This window comes from Protopterus annectens, chromosome 11.part0 (genome assembly GCF_019279795.1).
Source record: "Protopterus annectens isolate FY-2018-M chromosome 11.part0, PAN1.0, whole genome shotgun sequence".
Classification (NCBI taxonomy): Eukaryota; Metazoa; Chordata; order Ceratodontiformes; family Protopteridae; genus Protopterus; species Protopterus annectens.
In genome coordinates this window covers 228,275,045-228,296,062 of record NC_056745.1, presented here as the reverse complement: position 1 = coordinate 228,296,062, position 21,018 = coordinate 228,275,045, and the positions used below count along the sequence as shown (strand labels likewise).

The window sequence follows — 21,018 nt, the reverse complement described above, 5'->3', positions numbered from 1 at the left end:
CTACTAAATGCTACTGCTGGGGCCAGGCATTTTGTGAATACCCTCAGTGCAATAGATAAAGCAAAGGGCAAGGCTGTAAACTGAAAGTGAGAACAGGTCCTAGTGAAACAAGTATTTTCTGTGGGAAGGTTTTATGGGGATATGGAGGTAGGCCTCCTTCAGATAGTGTGGGGCCATAAAGGCCTGGGCTGGCAATAGTGGAAAAAGGGTTTGTAGGGTTAACATTCTGAATGACTGAACTTTTAGGAAAATGTTTAAAAAAGAACAGATCTAGAATTGGCCTTCAAGGGCAGTCTTTTTTGGGGACAAGAAATAATCTTGAGTAAAAGCCTTTTCCTTCCTGTCCTGGAGGAGCAGGTTCTATAGTTCCATGGTTCAGAAGATCCTGTAGGACCTGAGGAATAAGGTGTAGTTGATTTTTTGGGGGGTGGAATGCCCCTTGTAGGGGGCTTTTCTTTCCAAGAGAGGAAATATCCTTGTACTACTGCCAGCACCCAGTTACCCGAGGTGATGGTTCTCAGAAGGGGCAGGCAGTGGGAGAGCAGGGTGACAAGGGGAGGTGAGCAAAGCAGTCACACTTTGAAGCCATTTGTCATGAAAGCGCAGTCTTTGAATAGGCTAAGTGGCTGGTCTGCTGCCCAGTTTCTTTTCTATGCCTAGAAGAGGATGGAACAGCAGAGGGGGTCCTCCTAACAAAGATAGTCTTAGGGTAATTTCTGAAATATTTAGGAATGGGAGACACCAGCAGGTGCTAGAGGTCTTGAAGTGCTTTACTTGACTTTTAAAAAGGTCTGCAGACTGTTTACCGAACAGGAGGTTGTGGTCTAGTGGGACATCAAGAATTTTAGACTTTAAGTCCTTTGGTAGGGGTTGAAAGTGTAGCAAATCAGTATCAGCGTAATACCGATGCAGAAGCAGCAGACCTTGCAGAGGCCTCTGCTGCATCATAACTGCATCCAATATGTCTGTCCACTTAAGACAGGGACAATTTTGATGCAGTTTTGCTAGGGCAGTCAGGCATGGATGACAGGACAGAAGCAGCTTGGGATACAAGGTCCAAAGCATATTTTATTGTACGAGTTTGGTAGTTGATAACTCTGAAGGTTAGGGTGGAGGAGTTCATGTTTTTACTGTTAGTAGGCAAAATGACTAAGGGAATCAGTCTTGACCTCTTATTGGGGGATAAAGCAATCCCTGCTGGGGTATAAAGAAATCCCTGCTGGGTCTGCCAGGGTGGTTTTACTATGAACTTTTGTTCATCTGGCACTACAGAAACGGTCAGGTCTCAGAGACAGGTGGTTGAGAGTCTGGGTTTTTTGAAGCTGGAAAGAATGCATCAAGGTAGGCAGGTACAACTGGTGGAATGGCTTTAGGGGAGGGAGATTCCACTTGAAGTAACTCAGTGAGTTTGTCATTTGGGAAGTGTCCCATTTAAAGTATTTTTTCATCTTTGTGGCAGTCTCCCCAAAGGTGATATCCTCTGGTAGAGAGTCCCCTTCTATGGATTCTTCATCAGGGGAATAGTATTATAGTGGAAAAACAATTTGAGATAGACTCCTCAGAAGATTAGCAAGCCTCCTGTTCTTCCCCTTCATGAGAAGTGGGAAGGTGGAGAGAAGCTGAGACAGGCCTACGGCCGAGAACAGGAATGGTGGAGGTGGAGGAGGCTGTGGGCCTAAGAGCCACGAAGGCCTGCATCAAGGAGCGAGTGAAAGATTGCCAGTCTGGAACTCCCTCTGTGGGGGGAGGTAGGTGTTTAGTTTTCGGCTTCCTTTTTAAGGGAGTAGCCCTAGGAGAAGGCCTGGTTTCAGGGACTTGGATTGGAGCTGGGGCTTCAGGTAGTGGCATATCAAAATCGGTCGTCCAGCAGTGTCTGGTTCCCCCTCGACAACAGCAAGGACCAACACCAGAGCAGTCTGTGGACGTGCCAGCTGTTACTTCCAAAGCAACTTCGAGGGGAGTCTAAATACACTGCTCTAACGGACGCCCCTCAACTCCTAAAATCAGAAGCTGGTGGGCCGTCCCATGGCAGACAGGCAGAAGTAGTAGGCCTTGGTACCTTGGCCTTTTTTCTGTGGTGGTTCTGCTGGGGTGGCTGACTCTGGATCCATCTTGAGCAGTAGCTTTTTAAGCCTCTGGTTTTCTAGGTACAGATTAAGGGCAGCCAGACGGCTTCAGAGCATCTTCGGTACAAAGGATTGGTAAATGGGGCAAGTGGTATGGCAACGTTCTTGCCCTAGGCAGAAAAAGCAACAGTCATGCTTATCCTTGGGCAGAATCTGGCACCTGCATCGGCATTTACCCTTCTTAGCGGACATCGGCTAATGGGGTGGGGACAGCAAACAAGCTCAAGCAAGTAAGAAAATTTCCAACAGGGTACTTAGCTTTAGACGGTTTTCAAGTAGAGGAGCAAAACAATCTATGTGACTGTCGACTGTGGCTTAAAAGATATGAGGTCTGTATGTGCAAACGTCACACTTAAAGTCCCTGGTTTATGACCCTACGTGCGACATCACACATGCACAGCAACCAGGCTTAAGCTTTTGTACAGGAGCAAACGTTCGGGTAGTCTCAGGAGGAGAATCCCACACTAAGAATACTGCAATACAGGAATAGGACATAAGATTTTGTGTACCAGTGCGGAGAAAGGATTGATATGATGCAGAGGCCCACTAAAATCTTTTCCATTTACTTTAATAAAGTTTACATGCACATACCTTACGAGATGACAAAAGTATGTGTTTTACTGGGGAAGAGAGGATTTTATATCTGACCACTAACGAAACTGGATAAACCAAACTGTCAGCTTGAGGCTTATAGTGCCTGCATATTTCAACTGCTTCTTACTGAAAATGGTACACCTTGTTTGCTGTAGCATAGACTAGATCCAGGCCTGCAGAATCTAGCTTTGTTTGAATAACTTGAGCACTAATCCAGGCATTCTTTAAAGTATTCAATTGTATTTATTACTGCTTGGTAGTAACTTGATTAAAGTGTAGCTATCATTCTAAGTCTTTTGGATTAAGCACTTGGGCTTCAGACCAGTTTTACATTAGGAAGGTTTGTGGCCTGCACTGTGGTGGCAGGACAGGTAGCTTACATCCTTCAAAGTTGGGAACTGCTGATTGAGGGCTCAGTGTCCGTTATTCTAAAAGTGCATTAGTTCTGGTTTAAGCACTTGGACTTCAGGCCAGTTATTTTACATTAAGGTTTGTGGTCTGCACTCGAGGAGAGGCTGGACTCTGCCCTTCTGAGCTGGGAATTTCTGGTTAAAGGCTTGTAGTGCCTGCATATTTGAACTGTTTCTTACTGAAATTGGTACATCTTGTTTGCTGTAGCATAGACTAGATCCAGGCCTGCTGAATCTAGCTTTGTATGCTTGTTTGCTTGTTATTTCCCTGAAACGCTAATTCCACCTAAAACGCGGCTTTTCAGCACTTGTGGATCCCTAGTGATATCTGCATTGCTTACTGTACTTATTTCCTTGTTTCACTTGAAAGAAAGTTGCTGTTTGTCGTTTTTGCATTTAAGTTACCTGTAACACATTGCATTTAAGTTACCTGACACTTGCTCACTAAAGCAATTATATAAGACAGCCCTAAAAAATTAAAAGCACTACACCCTCACAAACTCCCCTTTACCTTGTTCCCCATTGGCCCTTTTTTTTCAATTATAAAGGAATTCCCAGTACTATTCTAGCATGTCCAAAGGTCAGTTGTCAATCTCCTCTCCGGTCCAGCTGGTGAATCTGGGAATCTTGAGGCAATGTTACAACTGCCTCATGTACACAGGACAACCCTCTCCTCCTCCCAACAAATTCCAACACATGAGAGATGCAACCATATAGCCAAACTGGAGGCTAAGCTCTCTCAACTCAGTACTGGCGTAACCAGTCAGGAGGAGAAGGAAACCACTCTCACTACAATTCCAGTCTCATAGACCTACCACGACAGCAAACCAAACACAAAAACATACTCGGAGGCTCTAAATAAAAATCTGCCTAAGCAGCAGAGACCTCCAAAGCAGACACCCAAGCAACCGCTACCCCAAAACAAAACACGTGCAATACACAGCTCACAAAGCCAGTGTGCCGAACAGTCACAGCCCTTAAGGCTAAACACACCTGATACACTTGTAATAGGTGACTATCAGGCACACTGACGTCCCGCTCACCAGGCTGAACAAGGTGGTCACGGTGAGCTGCCTGTCGGGTGCTAGGATCCGCCACATAACACAAGCACTCAGGTCACTCCAAGGAAAGTACAAATATGACTCTGGCATTGTTCATACTAGTGTGAATGACCCGAGACGCACCTCCCTAGACTACATGGACAGAGGAGCGCTCTGAGCATGTAGCCCAGGCCGGTATGACCCTGACCTTGAGTAGCAACTTACCCTCACCAAGAATGCCGCCACAATATGAAGACAAGATGATCAATTTCAACGACTGGCTTAAGTATTGGTGTCATTCAAAGGGGATGCAATACCTGTCAGCCTGGGATGACATGCTCAACAAGCCACGATGCTTCGTTAGGGACGGCTTGCACCTGTCACCCCATGGCTTTCGGATATTGGCAAAGGCTCTTGCCACCCCCATAGTGCCTTTTTTAGGCAAGGCTCAAGAGACAAACCCACCTCCATAGGTATCACAAGGGATAAGAAACTAAGAGTAATGCTACTCAACACGCCAGAAGTCTAAACCTCAAGATGCACGCACTCGAAAAACTCTCCTTAGCATGGAGAACATTGATATCTGTGCAGTAACAGAAAAGTACAGTTTTGTACCTACCATAAATGTAGATGTCCGATAGATATGCAACTGCAGTCATAACATATGGGTTGTCCTGCCTCAGGCAGCCCTCGGTCGGCCGGATTCCAAAGTCTGGGTCCGACGTCGGCTGATGTCGCATTTCTCTCTGACGTCAGAGCAGCTGGAGTACATAAGTATCAGCTGATGCCATTTTCTTCAGTGTTTCTTGCCCCAGATGCCAGGTGCCCTCCAAGGAAGGCTGAAATCAAATTGGAAGACAAAAACAGGATTCCAGACAAGTAAATGAGCAATAAACAGATACACCATAACAGATATCCCCAGCTAAGAGAAACAGGGATAGGAGTGGACCCTAGGCATAGAGGGGTATGGAGGGAGGGAAAATCCGACTGCAGTTGCATATCTATCGGACATCTACATTTATGGTAGGTACAAAACTGTACTATGTCCTTCAAGAATGCAACTGCAGTCATAACATATGGGTAGAATACCATAGCTTAGCTGGGGAGGAGGAATGCTCTAGGAAAAGATGGTGTGGCAATCAAACCCTGCAGGACTGCCGAAGCAAAGCCTGCTCTGGATCTGGAGTATAGAGGGAGATTGTAGTGTTTGGAGAATGTATGCACGGAGCTCCATGTAGCAGCTTCTAGAATGTCCTTAGTAGGCACCCCTCTTAAGAATGCTGTAGAGGTGGCTGTAGCTCTGGTGGAATGTGGTCTGACATTGGCTGGAACAGTCTTTCCATGAAATGAATAACAGAATCTGATGCAATGTCCAATCCATTTTGAAATAGTCTGTTTTGAAATTGCTTTTCCTTGGACTGCAGGGGTGTAAGCCACAAAAAGTTGGTCAGACTTTCTACTGATCTTGGTTCTGTCCAGGTAGTATCGAAGTTGTCTGTGAATGTCCAAGGTATGTAATAGTCTTTCCCCCTTATTCTCAGGATTGGGGAAGAAAGCAGGCAGATGAATAGCTCGATTTAAAGAAACCCTAGATACCACCTTTGGCATAAAAGTAGGGTTGGTCCTTAATGAAACCCTGTCTGTGGAAAATTATGAACGGTGGTATAGCCATTAGGGCCTGTAGTTCCGAAACCCTTCTTGCTGAGGTAATTGCCAACAGGAAAGCTGTCTTCCATGAGAGAAATTGCAAGTCAACTGAAGCTGCTGGCTCAAATGGAGGTAGAGTCAGTTTTTCTAGGACAAAATTGAGGTCCTAGGCTGGCACTGGAGCCTTTCTTGGTGGTTTAATGTTCTTGATTCCCCTGAGGAATTGTCTTAGCAAAGGATGTGAAAAGACAGGCGGATCAGTGTTATATCTAGCTGAAATAGCTGATGCATGTATCTTTATGGAAGAATATGAGAGTCCATTTTTTATATTCCAGGATGAGTGGGATGTTTAATAATGATGCATCATGTCCCTTGCTGGTATTCCAAATGCTGAATCTCTTCCATTTTGCTAAGTAAACCTTTCTGGTGGATGGTCTTCGAGCCTCTGTTAGTATCCGCTGAACTTCCTTGGAGAGAGATAGGTTGAGATTATTCATGGGATCTCCCAGGCTGTTAGCTGCAGTGTCTGAAGGTTTGGATGCACTGTTTTGAAGTTGTGTTGAGTCAAAAGTAGAGGCCATTGGGGAAGGGCCCACTTCTTGGTGTGACATATGCTCCGTAGTAGTGGATACCAGTGTTGTCTTGGCCAGTCCGGAGCTATTAGGATCCCCTTGGGTCTCTCTGCTTTGATCTTTAGTAATACTGAGGTCATCAGTGGCAGAGGTGGGAATGCATAGATTTTTAGGGAGTTCCAGTTGAATGAGAGAGCATCTATTTTCCAAGCTTGTGGATGGTATGTCCTTGAGCAGAATTTTTGTAGATGGTTGAGGTGAGAGGCAAATAGGTCTACTTCTGGCCTGCCCCATGTCGAAGTGAGCTGTGTGAAGATCTTTGGATGTAACCTCCATTCGTGTGGATCTGTGAAATTCCTGCTTAGGCTGTCCGCCAGCACATTGTCTTTGCCTGGAACAAACTGGGATTGTAACTGAATGTTTAGGCTCAGTGATTTTTCCCAAAGATGCATTGTCAGTCTGCAAAGGGGGTAAGAATGGGTGCCCCCTTGCTTGTTTATATACCACATCACAGTGGTGTTGTCTGTCCGTATCAGTAAATGGCCTTGCTGAAGTTGGTGTTGAAAGGCCTCGATGGCATGCATTACTGCCAGCATTTCCTTTTGGTTTATGTGTAGATGTGTTTCCTTTGGAGACCATTGTCCTTGTATACACCTGCCTTCCATGTGCGCCCCCCATCCAAGGTCTGAGGCGTCCGTGGTTATGGTCTGTGTTATCTGTGGTTTTTTGAATGACATACCTGTGTTTGCCTGGCTTACCGAGGCCCACCATAGGAATTCCTTTTGTAGGCATGGAATGAGCGGTATGGTTGTCTCTAAGTTGTTGCTGTGCTGAGACCACAGGCTTTTTAGGTACCATTGAAGCTTTCTCATGTGTAGTCTTGCTAATGGAACCAAGAGAATGCAGGATGCCATGTAACCCAGGGCCTGTAGGAATCTCCTTGCAGTCATCTGGGTAAGGATTGCCAAACCTTTGAAATAATGAGTTAACTTCTCTTGCTTGTCTTCTGTTAGGTAAGCCATTTGAGAGGCTGTGTCTAATTTGGCTCCTAAGAAGATTATTTGCTGGGATGGCTGAAGTCTTGACTTTTGAAAGTTGACTGTGTATCCCAGAGCTTGAAGTAATCGTATGACAGTCAAAGTTTTGTCAACATCAATTCGTCGTCCGCTTGTATGAGGCAGTCGTCCAGGTATGGGTAAATTTGGATCCCCTGGAGCCTGCAATGAGCAATTACTGAAGCCAGGCATTTTGTGAATACTTTGGGCGCAGTAGATAAGCCAAATGTCAATGCTGAGAATTGATAATGCTCTGGCCCTGCAAGAAATCTGAGGTATCTTCTGCAGCTGTGTCTGATAGAGACATGCAGGTATGCCTCCTTGAGGCCCAGAGTAATCAGCCAAGACCCTTGCCCAGCATGGGAAGGAGTTGCTGTAGAGTCAGCATTTTGAACTTTGGTACTATGAGAAAGGTGTTTAATGCGGACAAATCCAGTATTGATCTCCATTGAGATTCTTTTCTTGGAACAAGGAACAGTCTTGAGTAAAACCCCTGGCCTTGTTCTTGTTGTGGAACTCTTTCTATTGCTTTCATCCGAGTCAGCAGAGAGATTTGCTTGATAGCCTCTGCCCTCTGGTTTTGTGGTAGGTTTGGCATGCCTTGTTTTCTTGGTAAGGTATGAAAGTGGAACCTGTAACCTCGGTCTATAATGTCCAAAATCCATTTGTCCTTTGTCAGTCTGTGCCAATTGTCTGCAAACAGAGATAATTTCCCGCCCAAGGGAGCTTCTATTTGTTCCCTGGTAGGCGGAAGTAGAGGAAAGTCATTGAGATTGTGGTTGTGGGGCAGGTGAAACCCCTGGGTCACTTCTTTGGTTTGCTGGCTGCCACTGTAGTCCCCTGTAAGGACCTCTGTATTGTCCTCTTCCTCTGCCACGTCTGTTTTTACCCCTTTGAAACTTTTCAGGATTAGGAAAGGACCAGTTTTTTGAAGGCCAATTCCTACTGAATCTGGGGGGTTGAACCTGGAGGAAATCTTTCACCGTCTGAACTGATTTTGCTTTTTCCTCGATGGACTTTAACACATCCTTAGCATTAGCACCAAAAAGCTTGTTCTTTTCCAAAGGTGCATCCAGAAGTTTTGCCTTTACATGATCTGGTAGAGGTTGATCTTTTAACCATGCATGTCTACGAATGACTGCCCTGTCATAGCTGCCCTACATGAAGCTTCCAGTGCATCATATCCACACTGCAGGAAGTGATTGCTTACTTGCTGAGAGTTATGTACAGCTTCCTGCAAAGACTTCCTGTCTAAAGGATCAGGAGAAGCCAATGTTTTCTGTAAATCTTCTAACAGGAAATCCTGATATTGTAACATATGAAAAAGGCAATTCAAAGCTCTCATAGATAAGTAGTGGAGGTGTAAACCTTTTTACCCCATCTCTCTAATGACCTAGCTTCCCTGTTGGAGGGCAAAGAATTTTTAGAGGTGGAAGCTCAAACACCTTTAGGTCCCTGGGAAATAGTTTCCAAATCAGCAGTATAGGCCCTGAATAAATGGGAATGTGTTTCAGGGACCCTGTAATACCTGTCTGGCTTGGCTGGAGCAGGAGGGAGAGAGAGTCAGGGGTAACACTAGAGTCAGAATATAAATCATCCAAAACATCAAGTACAGGAGGAATAGCCAAGGGCCTGTGCTGGGGCTTTTTAAGGAAAGTCTGAAGGCGCTTTCTGGAATCAGAATATTCCTGGCCTTGCCACTTGAAATGTTCCCTCATGGTATGCAGAACTTCCCCAAAAGAAATATCCTCAGGAGGGGGAGGCAGAGGGGATGGAATCCTCTGCATCCGAGTCCTCATAGGTCTGGAAGAGCTCTTCCTGGCCATCAGAGTGGACAGAGTCCTCAGAATCTTCATCTGAAGGAATAGGGTCAGAGGGTTCAACCCGGGGCCTTTTATCAGAAGGAGGCTGGGATCCTCTCTCAGGATGGGCCTGTGAACCTCTAATCATAGCAATTAAGTCAGCAGCCATAGTCATAATTTGTGTCTCTGGAGTAGGCTGAGGTAAGGCTTTAGCAGAAAGATGCTTGGTCTTGCTGGCCGCCTTAGCCCTAGTGTAGGCCTTAATAGACATGGCCATAGGAGGCCTGGCAGCTCCACGTGCAGGAGTGACGTTATCTACAGCAATGGTCTCGGGCATTTCCTCGGTTTCGGTATCCGGAGGAAAATCAATAACTGGCGGAGTGATATGCGGAATCGGGGTCGTCGGTAATGCGGTGTCTTCGGTTCGGAGCGATGGAAAAACCGCCTTAGGAGAAACCGGAGCACTCGCGGTAGGTTTTGGCATGGAGTCGGTGGTAGACGCGGGCAGAGGATGTCAGTCCCGGTCTTTTCGTTTCTTGGGAGTTTACGATGTCGGAAGCTCCAACGGCATTGTATAGGCAAATTTTTCGCCAAAAAAAAACTTCAGCGAACTCCGCCCGGCGCCTGAGACTGCGCTTGAAGCGAGCACAGGCTGCACAGGCTACACAGGCCGAGACGTCGTGGTCTGGGCCAAGGCAAGGAAGACAGTAAGAGTGGAAATCCTTATGAGGTATTTGTTTACCACAAGAAAGACAATTGTTAACTTTTTCAGTAATTTCTGACATCGGCTGAGGCAAGAAAAGGTCCCCAACGGGGTACTTAGCTTTTTTGATGACTTCGGAATCGAAGAATACAGGAGCTGATAGACCGGCACTTGCGAACTGCTTCTGCTTCGGGCACCGCGCGGCAAGAAAGACTGAAGAAAATGGCGTCGGCTGATGCTTATGTACTCCAGCCACTCTGACGTCCGAGAGAAATGCGACATCAGCCGACGTCGGACCCAGACTTTGGAATCCGGCCGACAGAGGGCTGCCTGAGGCAGGACAACCCATATGTTATGACTGCAGTTGCATTCTTGAAGGATATCCTGGTTAAAGGCTCCCGAGAGCACCCCAGCACTACCAGGTTATACCTCATACCATGCTTTTCGGCCCCAAAACTTGGACCGAACCACAAAAGGAGGGGGGGTATCAATATTCAAAGATACCCACACCTCCAGGTTGGTGGCACAGCACGTAGCATCAGACTATCCATGTGCAACTAACAGTGGGTAAAACTGCCTTCCAGTTTATAGTCTGCTACAGACCACCCTCCCAAACCCAGGAACCCCACTCGGCCTTCCTGAGAACACTGGAAAATATGAAGGTCTCTCCAAACACCATTATATTGGGCGACTTCAACTACCCAAACAGACTGGGAGCATTACTCTAGCTCCAGCACCCTAGCCCAAAGGTTCCCAGAATTTATAAACTCAAATGCTATGGAACAACTTACCACTCCCACAAGAGGGGAAAACATACTGGACCTGAACAACATGGGGACTATGCTCCAGACCAGATGTGTATCCCTCACTGGTAAGATCAGACCATAAACTAATCTCACTGGATATTCACATCCCAACCACACCCCCTGCCCACAAAACCACAGTGAAAAACTTCTCTAAAGCAAATTTCACACTCCTCAAAACAGAGGTGGAATCCTTCAAAGCCCCCGGGGGCCTGTGGAAAATACAGCCCAGACTGCAGAATCCTTTATAAACGCATTCTATGAACACCTTCAGGAATGCATGGATCATGCAATCCCAAATAAAACCAAGACCCAATCTTCCAAAGGCAGATGTCCTGTCTGGTGGACCCCAGCCATAAACTAAACAGAAGGAGGAAGCTACTACACGATAGAGCAAACTCCCAAAAAGGGAAGGCATCTCTGATCAGTATTAGTAAAAAACTACAGGCACTCAAAATCGTCCAAGGCCAGCTTCGAGAGAAAAATTGCACAGGACACTAAGGATGATCACAAGGCTTTCTTTAGTTATGTTAGGAACCTGGGTGGGGTGGGAATTCCCAGATATGCTCAGAATTAGTCCAAAATGACAAAAAATACACCGAACCCACAGACATTGCCAACATCCTAGCTGACAGTTTCAGTGCAAACTCCCCCCCCCCCACCACCACCACCAAAAGGGCAAATATCTATCCCAGAGTGCTGCCCCCCTGACATCTCAGATGCTCAGGTAAGAGCCGCCCTCTCCAAAGCAAAAAAAAAACACAGCATCAATGGAACCAGACGGTGTCCCGGGCTGCGTCCTACATGAACTCCAAGAAGAGCTAAACCAAAACATAAAACTAATGTTCAATCTCAGCCTTACTACAGGATATGTACCCAAAGAGTGGTATACAGCAACAGTGGTCCCTCTCCACAAAGGGGGTGCCTCAACGGATCCTGGAAACTATTGCCCCATAAGCCTGACTAGCTTGGTCTGCAAAGCTATGGAAAGGATCATCATGGACCCCAAAGATATTGGGGACCTACAGACACTGGATCCTACCCAGTTCGGCTTTAAGGGCAGATTCTGCCTCTTAAACCTGGTCGATTTCTTTGAAACAGTCACCAAGGCCATTGACTAGGGGAAGATGGTCCACACAGCCTACCTAGACCTCACAAAAGCCTTCGATACAATACCTCACTCGGGCATTATAGATAAGCTCACCAGCTTAAATATAAACCCCTATGTCACTAGATGGGTTGCAAACTGGCTCAAGGACAGAACCCACATGGTTAGAATTGCTGGAGCCATGTCAGACTCCAAACCAGTTACAAGTGGCATCCCACAAGGCTCAGTCCTGGGACCTCTCGTTCGGTATATATTTCTCGGAGGTACAGGCCAACACGGAAGGACTGTGGCTGACCAAGTTCGCAGATGACTGCAAACTGGGCGCAATAGACTCTCCAGCCGACACAAGCATCCTACAAAAGGGCCTCATAGAAACAGACAACTGGTGCCAGAACCATGGCCTCAAGCTAAACGCCAAAAAGTGTATAGTCATCCCCTTTGGCAAAAACAAAGTGCCCACAAATTACCACATAGGTGGTAATCCATTAAGTACAGAAGTAATAAGGGACCTGGGAACCCAAGTTGATAGCAAACTCATTTGACAACCACGTGGCCAAAGTGGTTAGAAAAACATTTTATATAGCCCACCTAATCATGAAGGGATTCACATCTAGATCAGGGGAGGTCATCGTGCCTCTTTACTCATCTCTCATCAGGCCCATAATTGAGTACAATGCCCCTTTTGGGATGTACCTTACCAGACACCTGCAACTGGAAAGACCCCAAAAGTACCTCACCAAGAGGATCAAAGAGCTCAAACAGATGCCATATGCTGCTCTGTTAAAGAAACTCTAGCTCTACTCAGTGGCATACCGCCTGCTCAGAGGCGATCTGTGCCGGACGTATAAAGCCATGTCCAACACGGAATTAATAGACATGCTGCACCTCAGAAAATCCAAATCCCATCGAGCTACGTGCTCGAGAGACTTGAACCTCAGCACTGAAATAAATAGGACATGCTAGAGGGACAGATTCATAACCCAGAGGCTCCCTTCACTCTGGAATAAAATCCTAGTCCAGGTTAGGCAGAGTCCCTTCACTGACCCTAAAGAGGAATCTTGAGTGGATGGGAGATCGTAGGTTTACCCCGGGTATCACTTCTGTGTCACTGTTAGACAGAGGCACAGTATACTAACCTCGAAAAAGGGCATAGCAAAATTCATTTAAAATGGGTGGCGAAAGCCAAACACACTTTGGCTAGGCTTATAAATGCCCTAGGACAGATAGCCTAGTATGAACCTATGAGAGTTGTAACATTTGGGTAACAGAGTTCCAGAGAAGGATCTAAAACGTAAGGCTGATGTACCAGATGAGGCCAAAGGAAGGGAAATCAAATTTACCGAGGCCAATAAAGGGCAATGAGTACTCTACTCTTCAACCTGGCTGCTTTCTGTAGAAATTGTGGAATTACCAGGTTCGAAGAAAGGTGTAAAGATGATCGGGTGGCCAACTGTGAAGAAGAGCATCCCTCGGTAATTCCACCATGGGGCTGCTGCATTTGTTGAGAGGGAATGTGTGAAAAGGTTGCAGCAAGGCTGGCTCTATGTGCGGAATATCATTTCCGAAACATCTGGATTGAGACCACTCGTGAGGTAGAAGAATGCACCTGCTCAATTTGTCTTATCACATTACACTTCCCTGAAATGTGCTTTGCAAGTAAGACGCAGTTGGATGAGACCACCCAATCCCATACTCAGGGGTAAGACTGGATTCCCCCTTGTTTGTTGACCTACCAGACCACTGACATGTATCTGAATCGCAACTGTCCCTAGAGGCAGAAGGTCCTGGAATGCTTACAATGCTAACAGCACTGCTCATCTCTAGAACATTTATGTACAGACTGGCCTCCCACTTCAGCTGGGAAGCATCTGTGGTCACTGTGGCTTTGGATTGAGGGGGAATAAACAGACACCCTTGTAGGACTCATTTTGAATGAACCCAACACAGATCTCTTGCATGTGCTGGTTATCAATATTGGCAATGACAAGGGATGCTGAAAGACAGACCACTGTGCTGCAACCAACCACTGCAAGACTCATGTGGAACCTGGAAGGTGGAAAAAGTTATGGCAACCGCCATTGAGCCTGATGTCTGAAGCATCTTCCATACAGAAACAATCTCCTTTTGTACTAGTGCCTGGACTTTAGTCTGAACAGTTTCCACTCGAGATGGAGGAAGTGAGGCAATGGATGTTGCATCTGCAGAAGCTCCTATAAATAGTAAAATCTGTGGAACCCACTCAAAACCTAAGTTATGTGTGATGCCTAAATAGTAGCATAACTGTATGACCTTTTGCTTTGCTATTAGAAGTAACTTGCCTGGTAGTAGTGGAAATGAGCCAGTCTAAATATGGAAGCACCAGAAATCTGTAGAGTCTTAAGTAAGCTGGGTGGCCTAATGGTTAAGGTGTTTGCCTTACAAGCACAAAGTGCAGGGTTTTGGCTCGCAAGGGCAGTCAGCTTAGTACTTAATCTATGAATCTACTGCTGCCATGCATTTGATCACCCTGGGGGCTGTGGTGAGACCAACAGGCAGAACTGACTGGCTCCCAGCCGGAAGCAAATGAATCTCCTGGAGAGCTTGTCCATCTTTATGTGGTAGTACGCATCCAGAAAATCTACAGCACACATCCAGTCATCCTTTCCTTAAAAACTGAAGAATGGACTCCGACCATTCAAGAATTTGGTTTTTCAAACAGATCTGTTTACATACAGTTTGCAGAGATCGAAAATCCGTCTCCAGGCCCATGTCTTTTCCTACTAAAAAGAAACTTTAGTAAAACCCGCATTCTACCTGGTCTGGTGGGACTTGACTTTTTAGCATCTTTTGAATTTGAATAGCAGTCTGTTCCCTCCGAGTGGGTGGAATGTCTGGAAATTTCTTTTGACTAGGGAGAAGGGAATTGTGTAACCTCTGGAAACTATTCTCTGCACCCAAGTACCTGAGGTGATTTCTTGCCAGGCTTTCAGGTGCCGGGATAAGTGACACCTGACTGCCTCCAGAGGTGGAGGATCAGGCCTCCCTTTCAGGAGCATCGGAAGGGTTTCCCCCAAAAAAAGAATCCCGGAAATCCTGATATCTTCAACCACTGTTCCCCCCTCTGCCCCTGAAGGAACCATCAAGTGTATTCTGGGAAGACCCTTGGGATTTTTTTGAACCACATTTTTCCGGTTCCTCACTGGTCCCTGAAAAAGACCTTGAAGGACTGGAAAAATATACTATGGTAGAAAGGGTTTCCCCATCATTCTGTGACCTGGTTAGGGTGTCTCTAGGGGTGAGCCATCAGAGTGCAATAACAAATGAAGACTTGAAGGGCTCTGCAAAGTCACAAGCGCATTGAGGCATGCCTCCTTATGGAAATACTGGAAACCACTGCTCTAGTCATTCCTTCGGCTACATGAGAAATAAGCCTCATGGAAAAGTTAGAGATGGAAGTCAGGGTAGCTAATTGGGAGAGGACAGATTCACTCACTTCCTCAGAAACAGCTCCTGAGAGCATCCAACACCATCTTGATTAGATCTTTGTAATCTATTAAAATGCGCCCAAGTAATTCAAAGATCACAGGGCAAAAGGTGAAGTGCAAACTTGCTTTCCAAATCTATTCATCCTCTGACTCCTTCAGAGGATGGATAAAGAACTCTTCTGCTAGTTCCTTTTCGGGGGCTGCCACTACTACCATAGCATCTACAGCAATGCCTTTTGACCAGAAGGGTTTATCCTCTAGAGCTGTGATAATTTTGTTTGGCCTTTTTGGGATTGATTTGATGGTGTCAGGGGCCTTCCACTACCGCTGAGAGATCAACTCAATGAGCTTGTCGGCAGGTGGAGATACCCAGGAAGTAGACAGGTGGGTACCGAAAGCCTGCAGGTAGGTACATAGACTCCTTTGTTGAAGAGCTGAGGAACTTCCAATCACCTCTCTGCTTAACAACTTCCAGGATGTCTCAAAAAGAGACAGTCAGGTGGTGACCTAGGGGACCCTTCGCCCTCATCGAAATCAGTGTCTTCCATGATGGACTCTTCTGGAGAGTCTAGGTGTTTGTAACTAGAAACCGCAATACCTGCTGACACTGTGGAGGCAGTGGTTGATGCTCTGGGACCAAAGGAGTCAGACGGGGGTTCCAATGCCTTCTTTGTGGCATCAAAGGCTGATCCACCAAGGGACAAGTGGGACTAACTGAAAGGGAGGACCCAAGTACTGAAACTCCCCCTGTACTGAAAATGGTCCCCCCCAAGAGGTTTAAGCCAGATCAGAGCTAGTCTGTGTGGAAGTTCCTGGGTGCGGAGACTGCTCAGATAAGGGAGTCTATCCAAATGCCAAGAAACTAACAGGCAAGCTATGGCTCCAGAAGGGCTTTGGTTCCACAACGGAAGTGCTCCAGGCAGCAGTACACTGACAGACACGGTCAGTTCCAGAAGACATGGAACAAAGGACTCTAAAGTGCCTGTAGAGATTAGAGGGGGAAGTAAGGAAGGGGGAGTAGAAGGCATCAGTGCCAGTCTCGAAGAGTTACGAACTGATGGCATCCCTGACACCCCTTGGGCCCAAAGTATTTTCATCACCAACTTCTTTATGGTGTCTTCTGTTAAACCCCTGGAAGAATGGACACACCATTGAAGGGGACTTTGGCCTAACCAAGAAGGAAGACTGGCCTGTCAGAATGAAGGGGACTTTGGCCTAACCAAGAAGGAAGACTGGCCTGTCAGAAAAAGGATGTATAGATGGGGAATACTGTGTCCTGTGAATCTGTGAACTCAAGATACCAATTCCTTTGGTGCCAATGGAGGTATCTGAACAGAGGAAGTAGATACAGATTCTGAAGCATGCTTCGGAGTTGAAGATTTTGAAGTCCACTCCAATGGAGTCCAGGATGCTGAGGTCTTTCTTTTTATGACTTTGTGCCAAACAGCACAGGACCAAGGCAGGTTGCTTTTTCACCTCCAAAGAGCTAGAAGAGGTAGTAGTAACATCGCCTGATTTGTTTTTGGTGTCCTGTCCAGATACAGTCTCCCCAAAGGAGGAAAGCAAACCCTTCTAAATAAGGTTGTTTTTTACTCGCTCCCAATGAGCAGTGGCTAAAAAAGTGTGGCAGATGGAGCAGTCTTGTAAATGCAAGTGTCCTAAAACAATGAACACATTAGGAATGTTGGTACGAGCAGGGAATTTTATGGCCACGTTTTGAACATTTCTTAAAACTGTCTGGAGCCTTCTCTATCAGCCATAGTGAGAAGTCAGCAGTAGCCAACACATGCAAAAAACAGACTCGCACACCTCGGGGAAGGGAAACCACAAATAACCCAGCCAGAAGGTGAAAGAAAAGGTACAGAAGGAGAGAGATTTATTTTTTTTGAAAGAAACTACCAACAATGATAGTGAAATGATGGCTAGTGGTAAAGGGAGAGTAAGGAATACCAACGATGGTAAGAGCAGCTACCCCCAACTGTAGACAGGAAAGGGAAAATTGAAAGTTTTGCTTAAAAAAAAAAGTGTTTAAAAGATGTGCGAGAAAGGAATAGGCTACAAGGACAGACAAGGAAAAAAGGTGATCTAATAGAAAGTTTTACTTGACAGACTCGACAGCATAATGAAAAACCATGTCTGAAGCTGAAAGTGGCAAGCGAGATCTGGGGTAATCTACCCTAAGCATTATATGCAAGGGATGTATGAGCATTTTTTTGGAATCCACATGCTACAGAAGCAGCAGAGTTGGTTCCGATGCATCGGAATCAAACCCACATGACGACAAAATGAAGACTGACAACTTCTGAACTTTTTGGAGCTGGCAAAGTGTTTTATACACAACTTCTCCACAGAAAGAAAAAAAATGCTTTTTTTCCCCAATTACTTTGTATAAACTTTTTTCCTCTCAAACTCCAAGCATTAAAACACATCTTTCTAGAACAGGGGAGTGATAAAAGTACCCCCCCCCCAACGTACCCACGACAAAAATGCTACTAATCTGCCCAAAGGAACAGCTTAAGCTGACCGGCAATCCTCAAAAGCCTCAGAGTAAACTCTGCAGAAGCAGAAAAGCTCTGAAGGGCTTGGAGCTCAAACATGTCTTTATAAATCAGCTCAGCTTAATGTGACTGGCTGTTTGGCAGCGTGGAAGTGCCCTTAGGTTTTGGAAACTGGACAGCTGTTCTATCATATGCTGAATATAAATTTATACAAGGCTACTGCAGTGGTGATTAATATTATAATCATACATTCTCAAATAACGTACTGAATTTCATTCTGCTCATATTCTAAGTTATATTACAATATTAAACAAGTGCAGGTAAAGCATGACCATCTAATAGGCATAGCTCAAAACTTGAAATCAAACCTGTGGTATTGAACACTGCTGAAGAATATGGCAGAGAACCAAACACGACATGTAGCAAATTCAAACACTAACGAATTCCTACAGCAAGAACCTCATTACTGACATTCAAGGATACTCGAATGAAACTTGCAAACAATGCTGAAAAACATTTGCCAGTTTTACCTGCTCCTTAGACAACAGTGTGCTTCCCTTGAAACTGTTGGAGGTACTGCCGCAAAGCAGTACTGTACCATGCTAAATTTATGCCTTGCATCCTGAACACCAAATTTAGTACCAACTGTGAATATTAGAGCTTTGTATTATGACTAGAGTACAAGGTGCTGCTACACGATTAACGTACCAAATGTAATTTGGTAAACAAAAAAGCAATCAAGACTTTTATACCAATGAATCAAACCAAATAAACCACATCCCACAGTAAAACCAATACTTTCAGACTTTTGTATAAACAAGACATTTAAACACTATTGTTTGTATACCCACCTTTCAAAATATCTAAACATATTCTTCCAAGCTTGTCTACATTAGGATGATATATTTTTGTCATGAAACGTACTTTAGGAGCTGCCATAGGGTATTCTTCTGGAAGGAAGAGCTCAAGTTTAAAAATGCCACCCTCAAAAGGGGAGTCCTGTGGACCTGCAATAACTACATGGAAATAGCGTGAGTTGCATTCATCTGGTTCTGCCTTTATACCAGGGACTGGTTCTGCCAGCAAACGTTGCGTTTCCTGAAAAGAAAAAAATATCCTGTTAACACTCAACGATACAGAAAATGCCATCCAGACACATTAAGAACATTTAACCGATCCATTATAAAGATCTCTTTTAGTGACCTCGGTGCATGGGCTAACAGTTTGCTTCATTTTACTGACAGTACACAATTTGTAACAGTGGATATGGGACTACACATTTGCACATTTACATTTTTCAAAAAGTGGCTAACATACAATTTGCAGCATCTTAACTCATTAAGCCCATTTTTTCAAATTGAGTTGGTTATAACAGACAGGCTGCTATCCAGCAAGTCTATGTATTAGGCTTGCCAATTCAAGTTCTCCACAGTTGTGGAACTGAAAAGTACAGTTGTGTACACAACAAAATGTAGAGGTTTAGAGTGTATTCACTGTTGCAGTCATCACATTTGGGTTATCTGCTTACAGTAGTCCTCAGTCAGCCTGATTATCAAAGTCTTGGGTCCTGTGTCGGTTGCTGTCTCATCTTCTATGACGTCAGGGGTATAAAGCATGCAGCCGACGCCATTACATCAGTTTTTCTTGCCCCAGATGTCAGGTGCCCCCCAATGGGAAGCAAACACAAGGTTATACCTCCAACAAAAAAGCAAATACACCAAAAACCTTTTAAGCATAGTAAAGGAGGAGAGTAGAGGTATAGCCAAAAGAAGTCGGGGGGGGGGGGTAACCAGGACTGCAACAGTGAATACTCAAACATCTACATTTATGGTACGTGTACATAACTGTACTACTGTTGCAGTCATCACATTTGGGTAGATTCCCAAAGCTAAGGATGGGAGGAGACATTTAGATAGCATTAGGACCAGCTATAAGGCCCTGCAAGACTACAGTGGCAAAGCCAGCTCTGGATTTAGAGAACATTGGCAAATGGTAATGCTTGGTGAAAGTCTGTACAGAACTCCAGGTAGCAGCTTCTAGGATGTCCCTGGTAGGGATGCCTCTGAGAAAAGTAGATGCAGCCCTGGTTGAATGGAGGTCTAACCCCCGTGGGATAGGTTTTCCATGGTGCACATAGCATAAATTAATGCAATGGCCTATCCATTTAGAAATGGTTTGCTTTGAAATAGCCTTCCCCTCTGCCCCTGCAGCTAATGCCACCAGTTCAGATTTCCTTTGAGGTTTAGTCCTGTCCAAGTAAAATCTAAAGTTGTCTGTGCACATCTGAGTGTGGTATCCATTCCCCTTTGTTCTTTGGATTAGAAAAGGTTGGCAAATGAATGGACTGATCAAGAGCCACACTGGATACCAACCTTGGGCATGGAGGAATTGGTACAGAGGGACACCCTGTCTGCATGAAAGATTATAAAGTCTCCACTGCCATAAGGGCCTGTAATTCAGATAACCACCTTACTGAAGTGATTGCTAAAAGGGAGGCTGTTTTCCAAGAAAGGAATTTTAACTCTGCACTTGGCTCGAAAAGGAGGAAGAGTGAGTTTTTCCAATACAAAGTTAAGGTCCCAGGCTGGAGTTGGGGCTCTCCTGGGTGGTCCTAAGTTTTTGGCCCCTCTGAGGAACTGCTTGAGCAATGGATGAGAGAAGAGGGGTGGTTCTGTGTTGTAATGAACTGAAATGGCTGAGGCGTGAATTTTGGAGGAAAAGGAAAGGCCCTTTCAGTTAAGTATTGGAGAATCAGAGGTAAATTAGGCACTACTGTGCCCATCCCTGGAGTTTGGTTCCAGGCACAGAATATTTTCCATTTTTCAGCATAAGGTTTTCTAGTACTAGGCCTCCTTGCCTCCAAAATGACATCCAACACTTGTTTACTGAGGGATGGTAATGGACAGAATAGGTAAATTAGCCAGGATGCCAGGTTCAGGGTTTGAAGCAGAGGGTGCAGAATCTGGCTCTCCTGCTGTGACAGCAGGATAGGGACCTGAGGCAGGTGCCATGGAGACAACAGTGAAACTGTGCAAGAGGGGGTACCAGTGTTGGCGCGGCCAGTCTGGTGCAATCAATATCGTCCTTGGTTTGTCCCATTTGATCTTTAGTAGTACTTTGGAGAGGCAAAGGAGGATAGGCATAAACTGAAAAAAAATTTCCAGCTGAAAAAACAGCATCCACTTTCCAAGCTTGT

General features: G+C 45.4%; 1 protein-coding gene across 1 annotated transcript in view; it reads right to left on the bottom strand.

The window, feature by feature from the left end:
* The window catches only part of UBE2N (ubiquitin conjugating enzyme E2 N), a 336,938-nt gene that overhangs the window by 140,067 nt on the left and 175,853 nt on the right, over positions 1–21,018 (bottom strand). The window contains exon 2 of the mRNA XM_044087650.1: positions 18,674–18,920. Within this exon, the coding sequence (XP_043943585.1) occupies positions 18,674–18,920 (247 nt within the window). The remainder of the gene's footprint in view (positions 1–18,673; positions 18,921–21,018) is intronic.